This window comes from Exophiala xenobiotica, assembly GCF_000835505.1.
Source record: "Exophiala xenobiotica strain CBS 118157 unplaced genomic scaffold supercont1.7, whole genome shotgun sequence".
Taxonomy (NCBI): Eukaryota; Fungi; Ascomycota; class Eurotiomycetes; order Chaetothyriales; family Herpotrichiellaceae; genus Exophiala; species Exophiala xenobiotica.
In genome coordinates, this window is record NW_013562488.1 from 3,054,280 (window position 1) to 3,071,930 (window position 17,651).

General features: G+C 52.4%; 9 protein-coding genes across 10 annotated transcripts; 6 read left to right on the plus strand and 3 right to left on the minus strand.

The window, feature by feature from the left end:
* The first annotated feature begins 56 nt into the window (after positions 1-56).
* PV05_11836 (uncharacterized protein) lies at positions 57-1,194 on the plus strand. Its single transcript, XM_013455358.1, has one exon. It carries the CDS (start codon positions 177-179, stop codon positions 1,116-1,118), a length of 942 nt encoding a protein of 313 aa, XP_013310812.1. The 5' UTR covers positions 57-176; the 3' UTR covers positions 1,119-1,194.
* On the minus strand, positions 310-4,698 carry PV05_11837 (uncharacterized protein). The gene has a single exon (XM_013455359.1). It carries the CDS (start codon positions 3,736-3,738, stop codon positions 3,049-3,051), a length of 690 nt encoding a protein of 229 aa, XP_013310813.1. The 5' UTR covers positions 3,739-4,698; the 3' UTR covers positions 310-3,048.
* PV05_11838 (uncharacterized protein) lies at positions 1,558-2,859 on the plus strand (the record flags this gene model as incomplete). The annotated part of the gene is made up of 1 exon (XM_013455360.1): positions 1,558-2,859. One exon carries the CDS (start codon positions 1,558-1,560, stop codon positions 2,797-2,799), a length of 1,242 nt encoding a protein of 413 aa, XP_013310814.1. The 3' UTR covers positions 2,800-2,859.
* A 1,103-nt stretch (positions 4,699-5,801) lies between the features above and the next one.
* Positions 5,802-6,364, plus strand: PV05_11839 (uncharacterized protein). Its single transcript, XM_013455361.1, has 2 exons — positions 5,802-5,959; positions 6,014-6,364. The coding sequence occupies exons 1-2, from the start codon at positions 5,946-5,948 to the stop codon at positions 6,213-6,215; spliced, it is 216 nt and encodes a 71-aa protein (XP_013310815.1). The 5' UTR covers positions 5,802-5,945; the 3' UTR covers positions 6,216-6,364.
* A 252-nt stretch (positions 6,365-6,616) lies between these two features.
* Positions 6,617-7,551, minus strand: PV05_11840 (uncharacterized protein; the record flags this gene model as incomplete). The annotated part of the gene is made up of 3 exons (XM_013455362.1): positions 6,617-6,685; positions 6,746-7,092; positions 7,140-7,551. The coding sequence occupies 3 exons, from the start codon at positions 7,549-7,551 to the stop codon at positions 6,617-6,619; spliced, it is 828 nt and encodes a 275-aa protein (XP_013310816.1).
* Positions 7,552-9,329: 1,778 nt separating this feature from the next.
* PV05_11841 (uncharacterized protein) lies at positions 9,330-10,415 on the plus strand (the record flags this gene model as incomplete). Its single annotated transcript, XM_013455363.1, has 4 exons — positions 9,330-9,338; positions 9,368-9,784; positions 9,833-9,974; positions 10,099-10,415. The coding sequence occupies 4 exons, from the start codon at positions 9,330-9,332 to the stop codon at positions 10,413-10,415; spliced, it is 885 nt and encodes a 294-aa protein (XP_013310817.1).
* PV05_11842 (uncharacterized protein) lies at positions 10,394-12,561 on the minus strand. The gene is made up of 5 exons (XM_013455364.1): positions 12,284-12,561; positions 12,185-12,230; positions 12,058-12,138; positions 11,252-12,007; positions 10,394-11,203 (listed from the first exon to the last, which is right to left on the minus strand). The coding sequence occupies exons 1-5, from the start codon at positions 12,428-12,430 to the stop codon at positions 11,151-11,153; spliced, it is 1,083 nt and encodes a 360-aa protein (XP_013310818.1). The 5' UTR covers positions 12,431-12,561; the 3' UTR covers positions 10,394-11,150.
* Positions 12,562-12,698: 137 nt separating this feature from the next.
* PV05_11843 (uncharacterized protein) lies at positions 12,699-14,063 on the plus strand. Its single transcript, XM_013455365.1, has 5 exons — positions 12,699-12,821; positions 12,877-12,885; positions 12,937-13,156; positions 13,208-13,399; positions 13,450-14,063. Exons 1-5 carry the CDS (start codon positions 12,784-12,786, stop codon positions 13,567-13,569), a joined length of 579 nt encoding a protein of 192 aa, XP_013310819.1. The 5' UTR covers positions 12,699-12,783; the 3' UTR covers positions 13,570-14,063.
* Positions 14,064-14,102: 39 nt separating this feature from the next.
* PV05_11844 lies at positions 14,103-17,570 on the plus strand. Of its 2 annotated transcripts, XM_013455366.1 has the most exons (5): positions 14,103-15,222; positions 15,278-15,414; positions 15,463-15,593; positions 15,669-15,775; positions 15,826-17,570. In XM_013455366.1, the coding sequence occupies exons 1-5, from the start codon at positions 14,725-14,727 to the stop codon at positions 17,071-17,073; spliced, it is 2,121 nt and encodes a 706-aa protein (XP_013310820.1). In that variant the 5' UTR covers positions 14,103-14,724; the 3' UTR covers positions 17,074-17,570. The 2 variants fall into 2 exon arrangements, with proteins under 2 accessions (XP_013310820.1, XP_013310821.1); XM_013455367.1 differs by having other exon boundaries at positions 15,463-15,775.
* The last annotated feature ends 81 nt before the right edge of the window (positions 17,571-17,651 follow it).

The following is a 17,651-nucleotide window of genomic DNA, read 5'->3' on the forward strand; positions in this document are numbered from 1 at the left end:
ATCGTGACCATCACAGACCTTTCATAATCCTCACAGATGAGTCTATCTATTGTCCGGAAACTTGTACCTCGACTCTTGACAGCTACATCCGCAAATCACCAGTCCATCTGTAGCCATCGTGTGTGGGCAATCCTACGATTCGTTCACTCGCATTCAGCCGTAACAGCAACAGCAGCATGGCGCTTCCCATGCCCGAACCAACTCGTCCCCCACTCCCGCTCACGCACTACAGAGTCTTGTCATTCGACGTCTACGGCAGCCTCGTTGAATATAAAGGTCAGATTTTAAATTCCTTCCAACCCCTGCTATCGCGCCTGTCCCCGTCGTCGCCCTATCTCGACTCAACACCGTTATCAACGACGACCCCCGACTCCGCTACGAAAGGGTCCGTTGAGTTTCTGAAACTGTTCCAACGACAAGAAGACGCCATCAAGCTCGAAAAGCCCGCGAAGAGATTCGACGAGATCCTCGCCGAGATCTGGAGACGCGTGGCGCAAGAGCTCCAGGTCGACAGCAGCGAGGAGGAAGCCGTTGCGTTTGGAAGCGAGGCCGTCATATCAAGCTGGCCTACGTTTCCCGGCACTCTGGAGGCTCTCAGGTCACTAAGCAAGCACTACAGACTCGTTGCTTTGTCCAACATCGACAGGTACGCGTGGTCCATCACGTCGTCGTCACCGGCAAGCAGGCTCGGCGAGGTCGATTGGTGGAAAGTGTTCACGGCCGAAGATCTCGGCGACGATGCGGCACGCGCGGACGAGATCAAGTTGGAGACATTGATCGGATACTGCACTAGCACCAGCACTACCAGTGGCACTTCCAACGGTGGGGGCGGGAGCGTCGAGAAGGACGAAATCCTCCACGTCGCGCAGAGTCTCGGGCATGATCAGGCACCGGCGAAGAGACTGGGCTTGAGTAGTGTGTGGTTGATTGGCGATGGGCCGAGATGGGGCAAAGAGGCCGAAAGCAAGATGGCATTGGAGAAGGGGTTGGTCGGGTATGCGTGGCGGTATAACACGTTGAAGGAATTCGCGGACGACGTCGAGAAGGCGTTCAATACTAGTAACGAGGGTGAAATGAAAGGGCCTCCAGCTTATGATTTGGATCGTGTGACTGACTGATGACAGTCAGGTATGGTCTTCTGTGTCTGTAACATGAAAAGCACGCAGTCCTTTCCACAGGCGAGATCCATGCTGGTGAATGAATCAAAAGAGTCTCTTCGAATCCGTAGTGTCTGGAGCCGAGGACTTCTCCCCTTGGCGTGCCCTGGTTTCGGCTTTGACAGGTGGAACGGTTTGTCTTGGTCTTTCTTGGAATTTCTTGGACACGATGATCTCTCGACCTAGGAACCTAGGACGGTTTATTCTGTGAGGATGGTCGTCCTTGTTGATTACACCGTACTCTCTCCCAGATCCATATGAGAGTTAGCATACAAGATGACCGGCGGTGAGGGCGGCCGAGGCTGAAAGTCGAAAGAGGGTTCGCTCCGTCAAGATCCTATTGCAGCGCACGCCCCTTCTCAGCCCTGCTGATCTGAAAATGGGGTTGATTCGAACGACGATGTCCGCTGTCTGGACTTGCTTCATGTTTATCATTGCGTCCACAATAGGCGTGGAGGACAGCCTCTACCAAATTGACTTCCAACAACTTTTCCAGTCCGTCGAACTCAACCTCAATACCGACGCGGACGAGACCAGCAGATACGCACCGTGGTCGTTCAAGCCAGTCTGCACCCAGACACTCCCGTCGGTCGGCAGCGAACTGTGCGTGTACACAAATGCAACATTCGCCAACGGACGAGGAATCTCCATATTCACCACAACCCAGATCGCCGAGCAGACCACCACTTTACCGCCCTTCAACGATAGGGACGTTCTCTCTCCTCTCCTCAATACTGATTCAGGGGCGTGGTACACTCAGCCCATCTCGAACAAGGGCATCGGCATGTTCGCGAAACGCCCTCTCCGACGTGGCGATGTGATCGTAGCAACCACGCCCGTCCTGGTCGCGTATTCCGAGAACCTCCTCTCGCCAGCCGAGCGGGAAAGGTACCTCCAGGTCGCAATCCACCAGCTGCCTGCGTCGACGCGAGAAGCGTACCTCAACCTCACCACTGTCCACGGCAACCCGGAGATCCTGATGCAAGACATCGCCGCGGCCAACACGTTCGCCATCCAACTGCACGGGCAAAAGCACTTGGCAGCCTTCCCGGAACCTTCGCGAATCAACCACGACTGCGCGCCAAATGCTCAGTTTCACATCGACACGGCCACGCTGACGCACTACGTCCGCGCCGTCCGACCGATCCCGCCGGATGAGGAGATCAGCATCGCGTACACCAACCCGCTCGACACCTATGCACAACGCCAACGATATCTCCGCCAATCGTTCGGATTCGAGTGTACTTGTCGGCGGTGTCGGCGCGGCGGATCCGGCGATGACGCTCTTGACGAGCTCAATGCACTGCAGGCGAGCTTGGGCGACTGGACGGCCGAGTCAAAAGCCAGCGTCGCGCAGGCGGAGCGGCTGATCAAGCTGTACCAGGATCAAGGCCTGGATGGGTATCTGGATCCGGCGTACTGTCATGCTGCGCTGATGTATAGCTCTGTGGGCAGTGTGAAGGGCGCGAGGAAGTACGTCGATCTGGCTGTCGACGCGATTGAGTTGAGATTGGGATCGTATGCGGATCAGGATGATCTCGGAGTGTGGAAGGAGATGCGCAGAGATCCGAGCAAGCATTGGAGTTGGAAGGCGAGGAAGAAGCAGAGTCGCGCGGAACTGAAACCGAAACCGAAGCTGTAGATGAGAAGCGTCGGGGTATAGGAGTCTATTTGATAGAAGGTCGCTAAGTTTCTAGTTGTCGTAAACAATTCGGTCGGACTGTGGACGGTTTCCCCGAGTATGTCGTAACAGTCGATGGTGGAGGGGGAGTGGTCACGTAGGGTCGCTGGCCGCTGAAGACTGGTGGACATCGCTTCGTTCGTTTCCGCAGGCAGTGGTCCGCAACCATAGGCCTACTTTACAGAAGGGAGAAGGAAGGGAGGAAAGTAATCACTTTCGACTCTCACCCTTCCTCACTGCAGCGATGACACCCTTGCCGACGCGCTCGAGGAACTGCCAACTGGCGCGATCCTCCTCGAAGACGAGGTATCCGTCGAAATTCTTGGTTTTGGTGTACTTGACAATCTTTCGTACCACCTCGGCGACATTGGCTTTCTCCACGGTGTTGACATTATCATCATCGCTATCGGCACCGGTCTCGGCGCTCGTTGTTGTGTAAGTCATCGCAACGACCTCCGGGACGGGGAGGACTTGGATACAACTCCCGCCGGAGCGAGGGAGTCGCGATATCTCACATACACGACTGCACACGATATGCGATTGTGGCACAAGAAGCACGAGTTGGGTACGTGGTTGCAGCAGTAGTGTTGAGATGGTCGTGTATGTGTGCGGGTTTATGACGGATGATGGGTTCGGACAGGACACCAGGTACGTCCTCGCTTCGATGGTCTGCGACTCGCGTCTGGCTTTGTTCCGGAAGCTGAGTGTGGCATTCGACGACTCTGGTCGAGACTGGTCTTTCGACTTGGACTTGCGCGACTTGGAACCGGACTTGGTGAAAGGGCAGTCTTTCTTAGATGGGAGGCTGCATTTGCCGGTTGGGTAGGCAAAGTCCCAGCATGATATGCCTTGACATTCCATTTGGATTTCGATGGTTGTGACGGTAGGGCTGGGTTTCATTTTGAGCAAGGCTAATGTTGGATTGTGGTTTGGTGAGGATGCCAATTGCTCTTAAGTCGTCGGCGATGACAAGAAAGCTTATTCAGAATGCTGGTCTTGGTCAGTCAGCGATGTTGGCGTTCGTGAGCATGAGACGAGATCGTATTCGAATATCTCCTTGGCCTGACGTGAGACGACAGCTTCTCGGGCTATAACATTTTCTGTTGAAGTACTTTTGAACGACTCTCGATGAGCAATAGGTAAGTAGGGGTTTTGGGTCAGGCAGTGCTAGAAAAGTGGAAGGCTTCGTTGAAGTGACAGACGACAGAGATATACTAGACCGTATGTTGCACAATCCCCTGGCTTCCATCCCTGGGGTGTCCCTTGTCCGGGCGAAACAATTCGCCGCAAGACCTACCATCTCGTATCAGCCGTCCGTAAAGAAGATAAGAGTTGCCCGACACGGATCGGGCATCAGCTTGTGATTGCTTCGGTTATCATGCAACGAGGGAAATTTTTCTCGGAGGCCATTTATGGAAATATCTCGTGATAAGATCAATTCAGGTTACGTTCGCTTTCGTGTGGCGGCGGAGCAAATGAAAACATTGCATGGAGGATCGTGGGCCGCACTTCGAAGGCTAGACTGCCCCGGATATGCTGTTCATGCATATGCATCTCGGGCTAGTTGCGATTACGCGGGGATGTGGATGGCAACGTTTTGGAGTTCGGAGTGCTCAACTGCGATCATGTTGGCTGTGCGCGCACTTCCGTATAGACGGCTTGTGATATTGACCCATCCCTGCTGTTCCGAAAAATCGGAGCAGTCAACGACAGCAATGACAGGGTGCAGAGGCGTCGTTGCGTTGGCAAAAAATAACGTCGACGAGCTGAGACAATAATATTCCCTCAGCCAAAGCTCGCGAACGCTAGAAGCGGGGATTCGCAACCCGGATCATCCTTTATCGGTGTTAGTTCGGCGGCCTCCAGGATCGACGAGCTGAAGCGAAGCCATTGCTCATACATGGCATGAGTACCGGTACATGTTCTTGTATAACAGTATGTGCAAAGTCGGTGGTGGGAGTTGTGTTACTCAGCTCGATCCTGTAGATATCAAAACAACGGGTGGGGTTATCGTCAGCGGCGTCGCTGAGTGCCTATACTCCGTACCTAACGTTAGACAACGGTCAATCGAGCTGCACGGTGGGGGCACGTACACCAATGCGATGCGTGATTGCCTTAACAATGCTCACGACTGTACCGTCCCGACTGAAATGAATATGTAGAAGCAGTCTACCATAGATCGTCACCCACCTGGTCACGTGGTTAGGTGAACTCCTAGATCCACCATCTCCCCATTCAGATCCAGCCTTTGTTCTCTTCGGCAACTGGCAAGACAACAAGCAAACCAAAACGTCCTGAATATGTACAATGCACAGGGCATCACTTAAGCTTGGATACCTGGGTCGAGCACCTCCATTTGCCCTGGGGATGTCACGGATGCTTTGATGGTCGATCGATCACCTTTACAGCGAACTCCCATAAGGTCAAATGGTCTGGGCGTCTTTCATCAACCACTGTGTTCGTGCCTGTGGCGGCCAGTGCACAGTACTCGAATGACGCCATTCAGGGGGCGCTGCATGTGAAGAGCATGTTTTCCAAAGATGCCCACCTGATGCCAGGAGATTCGACGATCAGGCACACGTGGCCTAAGTTAGATGGACGCCTCCGATCTCTGAGCAATTTTGTGGCTGACCGAAAGCAGAGGCTGGAAAATCAAACAAAGGCAAAAAGCCAAGCTGACGACAGTGGTGGGTTTACTGGTGGGTGAGTACCAGGTAGAGCTCTGTCAGAGCGACAGCGACAGAAGTGAATCGATTGGGTCAGTCACTGGTCAGTGTGGCTTTTAAGGGACTCCCGATCTTGCCAAGCCACCGATTCCTCGTAGGGACTAGTAACTTCATAACCAATGGTTTTGATTGGCCAGACTACGTCATACTCCTCGATGACGTCGTTGTTTGTTCGAGATGCATTTGCCCAGCTGACGAGGGGTCGTTCACTGGTTGCCCCCCTGCATGAGAACCGTTTGTGTATATAAATCCCAGAAATCCCTTGCAAGAAACATCTTCCTCTCCTTCCAGCACAATCAAGCCAGACATCTTCTCAAACCAAAGATCAATCAATCAATCAAATCAATCAAGACTTCAAGTCAACATACACAAGCCTTCACAATGGATACCATCAAGTATGCTCCCGTCACTCTCCTCTTTCACGACATACCATAGCTGACTTGTTCCAGGAACGCCGCAAACTACGTTTCCGAGTCCATTTCTGGCGCCGGTGCCACTGCTTCCAAGGAGGCCAACAAGAACGTCGCCAAGGACAGCGATGCCAACCTCAGCACCCGCGCCCAGGCCGCTGGCGATGCCATCTCCGACAAGTTCGATGAGCAGACTCACGACCGCAAGGCCGATGTTCACAAGGAGGCTGCCAAGCACTAGAGGATCAATCATCTCATGGGCATGACACACGATGAACAGGAGTTTGATAGGACATAAATCAATGTGGAGGAAAGCATGCGCTACCCCAAATGACATGGACACCTAAATTAGGTTGATAGTCCTGAATACAATTTCAGTGATGAAGCAAATCATTTCCTACTACTACAATTATTGCCTACATTGTATGCTCGTCGACATTGTGCTCTTGCAACCCCCATCAGCCACGACCCTCTAGCGCGTCTGCTGCCAATATCCTCATGCGTTCTCGCTCCAGAGGGTGAATATTTTCAAGTGCTGCGTCGACGTCTCGAGCCTGACTCGCGACGATTTCACTCGCTCCACTTTCCGACAAATAACTTGGAGGTCGGTAGCCCACTGTGTGTTGAAGATGTGTCATGGCTTCAATCGTAGGTCGGTGTTACAGGTGAGGGCACTACCTGCTTTGCATAGACGAAATCTGGATTGATCCTCTGCGAAATTCATTTCAGCATACATCACTAATGAGATTCCACACACACCGGATGACTTACCATGCTTGTGCGAGTGTTACCGTATGTTGGAGGTGGTTTTCGTACGGCTGGATGTTCCCCTGCTTCGAGGTCCGGACCCAAGCCGTCATCGGACGCCATGTGAATTTGGATGGGCTTTTCAGGAGGCAACTCGTCCGTGATAGGAGCAGCTTCTCTGGCCTGCCGTCGTGCATGTTGATGCCTAGAACTGTGCGCCGCCCTATATCGAGGCTTGACGGGACGTCGTCTCAGCATAAGCATGCTGACGAGCTGATGGAAGAAGACTCCAGCCAATGTCAGAATCAGGAGTATCGATAGCACGTGGAACATTATGCCTCTGGCAGTTCCCGTGAAGACCAATACCAAGTCTGTGATCGTCAGCTATTGACACATGATGTGAGCGAGCTCAACTCACAGATGATGATCGCAATGACTAGGGTAATGCCGAAGGCGAAACTGATCCTCGCCTTTGCGCTGATTCTGGGGTCGCGATACGACCTCTTCGACCTAGTCACGCGTCGCTGACCGCCGCGGCCGGAGGAATGGGTGCTCCGGCTGCCACTCCTAGAAGAGGTGGTGCTACGACTGCCGCTTCGCCCCGAAGAATGGTTGCTATGGCTGCTGCCACTCCGTGCTGGACGCGTCCCTGAACTGCTCGACGTCGACCTGACATCTTCCACGTCAGGAGCAGTGAGAACTGACCCAGGAGCCTGCCCTCGGGTCATGGATCGACTTCCGGTGAAACTTCCAGCATACATGTCGGAAACCTCGTCTTGGTCGTGGCGACGCACCGATAGCGGTGGCATATTTCCAGGTCGAGACGTCATGTTGTCAATGATTGAACGCGTTGAAGTCCGTGTCCTAGAAGTCGTAGGCAATGCGCCCTGCGTGAACAAATTGTTTCGGGCTGAAGATCTCGAGGTAGCAAGAAACAAAGGCACCACAAAAGTCTTGCCAGGAGCGGCAGTTGAGCTGGCAGAGCTGGCACGTTCTTGGTTCGTCCGCCACAGGCGCGATAAGCGTCCCACTGTCCTCTGTTGTGGATTTTTTGCAATTGACGAAAGGTTTGGTCGTGGGCCTGCTTGATCCATTTGGCAGTAGAGTGACGAGAACTGAGAGCTTGCGACGACGATTTGGACTTAGGGTGAAGGGAGAAGGGAACGCTTTAAACCCACGCGTGGGGACTATCTCGAATCGCGATCTGATGCCAGCATGAAGGGCATCAAAACAAGCAAGCAATGAATACACGTGCCGCGTTGGGACTGGAGGTTACAAACCTGACCGTTTCCAGGGCCACCGAGTCTGATAAGAGGCCGCACCCTTGGGAGCCATCCTGTCCATAGAAAAGCAAGGAGAGCCAAATTGGAGTTGTGGTCAAAGTGAAACATTATCAGATTCCGGATAGAAGACACAAAGGACTTGACAGGGCGTCATTCTCTTCTCGACGTAAGAAAGCATGCACGGGATGAGATGTTGTGTTACAGCATCGTCGTTGTAGGCAGGACTTAATGGTACGTGGAAATTTGACAAGTCGCTCTGATGAAGACGCGTTCTGAAACATGATGGTCGACGAGCGCGTCACTTTCGGATCTCTTGATCTCTTGGCGGCACAAGCACAATGGTCCAGCATCAAGAATGAACCACGAAGAATACCTTGACTATCGTTCGGGTTCAGCTCGCGATATAAAGCATTCCAAAGCACTAAGAGATGATTTTGAATAAAGAGCACAACCGCTCGGACAGGGGCGTGCAGGGGAAAGCGTGCAATGCTCTCCCCGTATGGTTTGGTTCGGCTTTGTAAGAGGAGCTGCACATAAGCGACACCGATATGGAAACCTCTACAGACCGTCCTCTCCCTCAAAACACTTTCGGTGGACCATTGTACTGCTCGATTGATCAAGGTCGTCTCGGCCAGAGCGACGGTACTATTTTGCTCTGATCGTGCCTCAATCGGGACCAAGGAAAGAGTACTCGGCGGCTTGGGTGGGCGGCTGGCGTGTCGACGCATCCAACCGCCATACGAGAACATCGCTCTCGAAGTATCAGCTCATACTTTCCATCACATCGCCGAGGACTGTGAAGATGTCCTGCTCCAATGGCTTTCAGGAAACCTAAAGCAGCCTCAAGTGGCGCTGGCCGGGTTAGATCGCAATGGCGACCACTCCCTCTTCTTGCCTTACTAGTTACGTTAACGCTAGCTTTTTCGCACAATGCGCTATCAATTGATCCTACAGCTGGTGAAGACATCGCTAATCCCTTCCTCACTCATAACGCTCGACGATCGAGTCGACCGGCTTATGACTTAAACTCCGTTGATCGGTGAGTGAGTCTCCCCCGTGGACCACAAGATCGGCCTGAGTTCTTCTAGATCTCAAGTCAGGAGTACGAAAACTCACGTCTGCCAGACGGACACATTGACCTAGAGGAAAGGCTCCGCTCTATTTAAACCACATCTACTTACCGGATTTCAAGTCAAGATTCGAGGTCTGTGGCTTGACGGAGCATATTGATATTCAGCGGATGAATGAGGGAAAACAACGAGGCTTCTTGTAGAGTTGTTGGGTCGACTGCCCACGTAACAAGTACGACTTCTCGAACGAGAATTATGCTCCTGGTATGTGCTATGCTTAATCTCACCTTTAGAGCTTGTCATACCGATTAACCTCCGGTCGTTTAGTTGTCGTCGAGACTTTGTCACAGCTCGACGTAATTCGCCGTCTGCAGGGAGCTTATCCAGAGGTCTTCTCTCCCGGCACTCTGGACAGTTCTTCAGCACTGTACGAATTCCGGCGCAAGAGCAATCTCCTGTCGCCTATCGGCCTGGAAGGACTCCATATGATCGGGCGCACTGCGTCCACCCTATGGCTGTACCATAAACTGGGTGTGAAGTATGTAACGTTGACTTGGAATTGCCGCAACGCGATAGCCGACGCCGCCCAGGTCACGGTTCTAGACGACTCACTCGACCCCGAAGCTGCACAGCCAGCCAAGCCCTATTGGGTTGGGTTGAGTCCTCTGGGCGTCAAAACCATCCGCGAATTGAATCGACTTGGCATCAGGGTGAGCATTCAACCCTACCCAGGTACCTAGTATACCTGACTTCTGAAGCGGATGGTCCCTAAGCCTGGCGCCTGGTCCGGATCGATCTCTCCCATACGCACCCTGCGACTATGCTCGACGTACTTGGCGGCAATAAGACGAAATATTTTTCTGGTTCAGAAGCGCCCGTCATCTTCTCTCACTCCTCCGCGTACGCTCTGTGCCCGCATCCACGGAACGTGCCAGACGATGTTCTGACAATGGTCAAACAAACAAATTGTGTTGTCATGGTCACATTTGTCCCGCAATTCATTTCGGCAACTCTACCGTCCCAGGCAACTTGCCGACGTTCTTTCCGGCCAATTCAATCCTAGAATTTGTCGCGGAACATATCTTGTACATTGGCAAGAAGATCGGCTTCGAACAGGTAGGGATAGGCAGCGACTACTGCGGGATTTCAGACACACCGAAAGGTTTGGAGGACGTCGCAAAGTTTCCCGATCTCGTGCGGGAATATTGCAGACGTAGCCTGCGTGACGACGAGATCGAAGGCATCATTGGTGGCAACGTGTTACGGGTCTGGAGGAGAGTGGAAGAAGTCAGCGCAGAGATGCAGGCCAGAGGCGAATTGCCTATGGAAGACGAGATATGAGAAAATGTGCTCTTAGGAGCAGCTCACGAAATAATATCAATCACTCTCCCTCTTCCTAAAACGAGGCACAAGTCATCATCCACCCGGCTCGCCTAAGCCGGGAGTGAGCACATGGCAGCATCACCCTCCTTTAAACGGGATGACCTGTGAGCGCAGCAGATCTTCGAAAACGATGGTGCCGTGCCGTGACTACATAGATCTCCGTCTGCCTGCATCCTACCGAGATTGATTCATGCGTACGCCTACCCGTAGCGGTGTATTTGACTCCAACCGTTTCAGATCGGCCAATGGGCAGTAGGCACCCACGTTCTTGCTTATCATACGTGTCTAGCCATGTTTTGGTCGCGGATTTGCCTTCCAAAAACACTGGCTCCAGATGGTCAGTGGCAATCCCAAGTCTCAGCCTATAGCGAGTCCAAAATCCAGCTGGGCTTCGTCGCTCCTCAAGCAGGGGGGGCTTTACTCAATCTGTTTGGCTGGCAAAAATCCCAGCACTCCCATGCGGCATCAAGGTGTGATGAAGACTCGAGTGTCATTAGCACACGAGACCGGCACCCGCTAACCCTTTCACATGGATCGTCACTGTGCTGAAAAACACAAGCCAAAAACTGAGTGGCCAGGTCTATACGCTCGGTATAGGTTTTCGCTCGGAGGCAGGTCTGCGTGATCTGCAAATACACCAGATCGAAGTGGTAGTTGACAACATCCGGAGGCTCTCTTTTGCAGGGTGCTTCATCATCTTCCTAGCTCACCAAGAACGATATTTCGATCAGTCGAGCCAGAAGCAACTAGAGCATGTTAGTTCCACATCGATTACACGAGGCGACACCACTTACTGATCGTTTCTTCAGTAGGTGAAAACCGTACATCATTCACCGTGCCTTTGTGCCCAGGTAGTTTGTACAGCAATTTGGCAGATCGAGTGTCCCATACTACCACCGTTCTATCACCGGAGCCAGCACAGATTTTATCACCCTTCGGACTCCAACTGGCCCGTATGAGATTCTTCTCGAATCCTGCAGACGCGCCGTCGTATGTGCGCACAGCTCTGTCCACTGGTGCGAAAGGTCGGATATCCCAGGTTCGTACAGTCGAATCATGAGAGTTGGACAACAATGTCTGCGAGTCTGGCGAAACCTCTAGCGAGGTTATGGTGTCTCCGTGACCGGCCAGAGTATATGTTACCTCCATCTTGCGAGCATCCCATACTTTGATATCGTTGTCAATGCCACCGGAATATATTTCGTGGCCTTGCTCGGCCATAGCTACCGCCGTGATGGGAAAGTCAGTCTCAATGTAGTCGACCGCGGCTTTCTGACGAGGATCCCATATCCCTATGCAGCCATCGTCGCTGCCGCTCAGGAGTAAGTCTTGTCCCCTCCGACTCAAGTCCAGGCAATTTATGACCTCTTCATGACCGACATGCTTTCGTATCCTCAGGCCCATTTCGAGGTCCCAGCTTGCGACCGTCATATCAGCAGATGCTGAATATATCGTTCTGGAATCTCGTGACCACTGTAGGTCCAGCACCGCTCCTTTGTGTCCCGTCATGACTCCGTAGTTCTCGCATTGTCCGTACGTGTTCCAGAGCACTAATATGTGTCAGACATGACTCGCGCGGTGCAGCGGGATAGAGGCGTACTTATCGATCGATCCATTGAGCCTGAGGCGATATGTTGACCTGTAGGATCGAATCTCACGGCAAAGATTTCGCCGGAGTGACCTGATTCTGTTAGCGAAAGTGTTCCCGCTATGTGCCCATTATATACCTGTCAATTCCATGATGGGCGCAGCGAGTGCGCTCGTTCGCATTGACTAGAGATAGTCAGCAAGGAATCATGATCTTGCTGCTTGCGGTCCAAGCATACTGATGGTACAAGAGCTCCATCCTGGCCTTTGCCGCCAACTGTCAGGGCTCGACTCTCGTTAAGGTCTGAATTGGACTTCTGCCTCTTGACGAGAGACTGTGGCTGGCTAAAGCTGTCGGACGCCTGTCGCTTTATGGACGGCATCATGATTGCGCCGCTATGAGAGGTTTGGAAAAAGGTGGACTGATGGAATTCAAGACTTTGTAAGAGGCCGCCAATGCCAATGCACGTATCGAAGTGATTGCGAAGGACGAACGAGCATCGATGGACATTTTCTGGATTCCTCTTGCACTTCTCCAAATCTTCGAAAAATCGCAGGCGGGACCTCGATGAATCCGGAGATCGGGCTTCCCTGCTTGGCATGCATATTGTCGTCGAGGCCTCAGCCTTGCTCCTCTTCTTTCCTATCCTCTCCCATGCGACCAACAAACATTCGCCGGACGGAAATATAAAGTGCAAAGTGACATGCTGGACGCGTAAGGATTACCGTCCAGGACTTGATGGCGTCAAGCCAGAAAGCAGCCCGAGTGGGCGAGGAGTAAGCCAACGATCACTCTTCAGCTTGAGTTATAACTAAAAGTATCATTGAGCAGGATCTGGAAGTGAGCCACCTCACTCATCAGCACCTATAGCAGAAGCTCACAAAAGTCTAGGACACGGGTCGATAAAGTCAATGCTGAACTGGTTACTCTCACATACGGCACTATCGTGGCTCAGCTTTGTACCGATTATGAATATGATTATGCTCAGGTCAATCAACAGCTCGACAAGATGGGCTACAACATCGGCATGCGTCTTATCGAGGATTTTCTGGCAAAATCCAATACTGGTCGTTGTGGCAATTTCAGGGATACCGCAGAAATGATATCGAAGGCAGGTTTTACCAATGGCTTCCTTCGTCACACTGACTGATGTTCTTCAAAGGTCGGCTTCAAGATCTTCCTCAATATTACGCCAACTGTTACGAATTGGACTGCAGACAACAAACAATTCTCCTTACTATTCGATGAGAACCCCTTGGCTGATTTTGTGGAACTTCCTGACGACGGACGAGCCCAAGATCAGTTATGGTTCTCCAATATCCTTTGTGGCGTGCTCCGTGGTGCGCTGGAGATGGTAGGAGATGTGGCCACCGAACCTTTTGGGATGTTAGCTTACATGCATAGGTTCAAATGTCCATCGAGGCACATTTTGTGAGCGACGTCTTGCGTGGAAACGATGTGACAGAAATGCGCGTCACACTGATCCGCTACATCGAAGACGAGATGCCTCCTGATGACGAATGATACGCCTCAAACACAGAGTACATAGTACTTTCTCTGTCACAGATCCAGCCCTCCTTGTGTCGTGAGCGCGAACTAGCCCACTCAGTGCGGGGTCACGTGCCGAAGCCCCCTTTTCGCGGGCGGATGAGTGCTATAGCAATCAATAAATGCCAGAGGATGCTTCTACCCCTGAAGCAGTTTCAGCAGCACACCAGGGGCAGGGGCAAGCGCATTCTGGAAGCAGGTGGAAGATATTGAGCCGATCAAACAGTCGAACTGCGACTCTCCGGGTCAAATGCGACCACCGAACTGTTGTTAATTGGGAGCATTATTTTCATAGCTTTCTACATTCTGTATGCTGGAGGTGAGGTTGTCGCGTTCGTGCCGAGCAACCCCACCATTGGAAGCCCCTATTCAGGGCAAGCGTGCTGTCCTCTACGCGGGGCAGGGCCGTAGGGCTGAAGAAACGTGAATTATGAGTGGCTGGTCGGTGGTCAGATTGCCCTGTTGTCTCGCTGCTTGCTTGCCTTCGGTTCCTCCCTCTTCGCTCGACATTTTGCCTGCGCCCTGAACCTGCCCAGTGTGATTCCTCGCCGTCTGTCCGTCGAAGCAAAGGGCAGACACCACAGCCTAACCAGGGCCAACCTTCTATCCTCAGCAATCTGAACCTCACTTTTTGCCTCGCCGCCCACCACTTGTCACCCCATTAGGTTCTCTCTTGTTCTCTTTCATCACACCTCTTATTTTGAGCTCTTGTCCTCACCCGATCTTTCGGTACCCGTCAGATTATCTGTTGCCAACACAAAGTTGCTCTACACCCGGGTCCAGCCCACGCCTGCGCTGCGCTCCAGTCTTAGCCCGGCTCGCCGATAATTTGTGGCGGTCGCGTTTCGTCCAAAAGACCTCACGGCTCACCTCAATCCTCGACGATCCTCCATTTCCTGCGGCCTTTAACATTATTTACAACCTATAAGATGAGACTGTCCTCTCTCTTCTGATAGTCGCTGTCGGTTCGCGCGACCGGCTCTCCACATCTTATTCTGCAGGTCCTCAGTCAATTTACCTCAGACCCACCTGACACACTTCCACGACCGCAGTCTTTCTTCTTCCCACGCGCATCATCCCCGTCCTTTGGCGCTTGCGAACAGTCAGAAAACACTGAGTCTCTGCCAAGTCATGATGAACATGGCCGGGATGAACCCTCCAGCCACCGCTGGAGGTCCCGTCGGCGGCGCAATGATGATGAACAACGGCAGCCCGGCAATGCAGGTCAACACTAGTCCATCGCCAGATCAAGTCAAGGCCCAGTTGAATACATACATCTATGAATACTTCCTGAAGCTGGGATTGTATGATCATGCCCGACGGCTGGTCAATGAAGACAAGTTCGAAATCCGTACCAAGCCTGCGGTCAAGCAAAGTCCCGGCCGCCGCAAAGATGGGGAAGTGAATGGAGTAGATGCAGATGCCATGGATACAGATGTCAGAGATGATATACCAGATGATCTGCCCCGTCCTATGCATGCTGCCGAAAACACCCCGGGGATCGGATTTCTTTTCGAATGGTTCAGCATCTTTTCCGACCTCTTCACTGCTCATCAACGATCAAGCAAGATGCAGGGTGGCCAAAGCGCAAACATGGGCCCAGCTGCGCAATACTTGATGCAGCATCAGGTAAGGCTTAGTGATTGTTATAACGCTCGGCCATTTGACTGACGTGGTTGTCCAGAATATGCAACGCATAAGGGAAAGCCAACAAAGCCAGAATCTCACCCGACCGAACATGATGAATCAAAACTATGTGCGTGCCAACATGCGCAACAATATGATCAATGGTAACCTCCCAAGAGAAATGGTCAACAAAATGTGAGCTTGTCACTTCTCATGCTGAAACTTGCCGTTGACGCTCTCCAGGCCCAGTACCCCTCAACAGCTGCAGCAAATGAACAAAGCTGCAATGAGCCAGCAGCAGCAGCAGATGCAGCGAGATCAGGGTGATGTTGACATGAATGGTCGTCCCTCATCCCCAGTCGAAGGCGAGAACGGTGGGTCTCCATCCAAGAGGCCACGGCTCGAAGGTCAACACTTCAACGGTGGCATGATGCCTAATGTTCGGCCAGGAATGCCTAATGTCCCTGGGAACATGATGATACAGAACGCCTTCCAACCCAACATGAACAATGGCCAGTTCCGACAAAATGGTGCTATGCCACAGAAGCCGATGCAGGTGAGTTGTGCCCGGTTCTGTTTATTGGTACCCTCACTGACATCTCAAAGCCCGGCATGGCAAATGGCATGATGAATATGGGCAATGCCGGCTCTCCTATGATGCAAGGCATGACTCCGCAGCAATTCAACGAAAACATCCAGCTGGAAATATTCAACCCGAGGGGGGGCATCGGCCAGCAAATGCAAGGTACACCGGGCGGTGGCCAAAGCGGCAACCATGCTCTTCAAGATTATCAAATGCAGCTGATGTTGCTTGAACAACAGAACAAGAAGAGGTTGATGATGGCAAGACAAGAACAAGACAATGCCGTTAACAGGGATGGTGCTCCTATGGTGGGCATGCAGCCTGGTGGAATGTCACCATCGGGTAGCCGTACTGGCACATCGCCCATTCCTGGTGACCAGATGAAACGAACCCCGCAACTGGGAGGATTGCCCGGCTCGCCTTCGGCTGCGGAGGCAATGGCAGGTCGATCACCGGCCGGCATGAACTTCATGAACGGTATGCCGACTGGCGATTTCAACCCAGCCATGTTCATGAAAGACAATCAAGGCATGATGGTACCTGGGGGCCCTAACATGAGACCTCCAACCTCCATGGATATGCAACAAGCCATGGCTCGCCAACAACAACAGCAGCAGCAGCGGATGGCAGGACAGTTTCCAGGTGGCCAGCCCATGGTTCAGCAGCCGTCTCAGGGCCAGCCAGCACCGATGGGCACTCCCGGCCAAAGAAACGAGATGCCACCCCCGCAGGCTCCTCCAGTGAACAGTGCCCAGCGCAACCAACCAGGGTCACCTCAAAGCAGCAACGCACCACCTACGCCCTCGACAGCCAATAAGCCAAATCCCAAATCTAAGAAGGGCAAGGAGGATAGCAATAAGAAGAAGCCGACAAAGAAGAACTCTGCGGCCAACGCAGCAAGCTCCGAGAACGAGCCGCCCGCCACGCCAACGCCGTCAACCCCTATTACGCCAGTGCATCCACAAGGCTTCAACGGTCCAGCTGGCAAACCAAACGCGCCTGGTATGCCAAATGCCAATCAAGGTCCGCCACCAGCTCAGCCGATGCCTCCCACTCAACCACCAATGCACCAGCCTGACCTTCAACCGAGTTTTACTGACAATTTTGGTCCGGACCAAAATTTCAATCTCGACTTCAGCACTTTGGAGAACAGCGATGTGCTTGAAAACTTTGACTTTGACAGTTTCCTAAACACGACAAACGACGACACGTTCAATTTTGACGGTGCCATTGGTGTCGGCGGAGATTTTGGTCTAGACCCCAGCGAGTAGTCGATACTTGACTGACGCCAACCACTCTGTAACATCTACCTAATCATTTGGCGTTGTGTTTTTACAGTGATCGCTGACGCATGGAAGGCGAAAGTGTGCGCGGCTTTTTGGAAACGCTGTGGTTTTGACAGACTTTCATTTTGGTTACAATACCCGCTGCTCGGACAGGACGAAAATGACTTATTGATTGGACATAACTCGAACAGGTTATATGTGGTAGTGTTGGTATAGGATTTCCAGGCCCGTATTCTTTTTGAGTCTCTTTATCGTTTATGCAGCATTGCTGGTGCAACCAAGAAGAGCGCCTAAACACCAGGTATTTTTGAGCAGACTTCTTCGAGATGCTATTCCTGCAAATACCCTCTCCTCGCCAAAGCTACAGCCATACTTTCATCGCTCGTCACTTCCACAACCATGGGCACCGACGACGCAGCTCGCAACTACCCCTTGTAGATCGTGCGTTGAGGACGGAGCGACGAAATGGGGAGGAACGGCTCACCTGTTTCGACCTTTACTTGCATGACTGTCTTCGAGAGCCCACCATCATTGCAAAAGCGTCTTCGAGTCTACTGCATTTC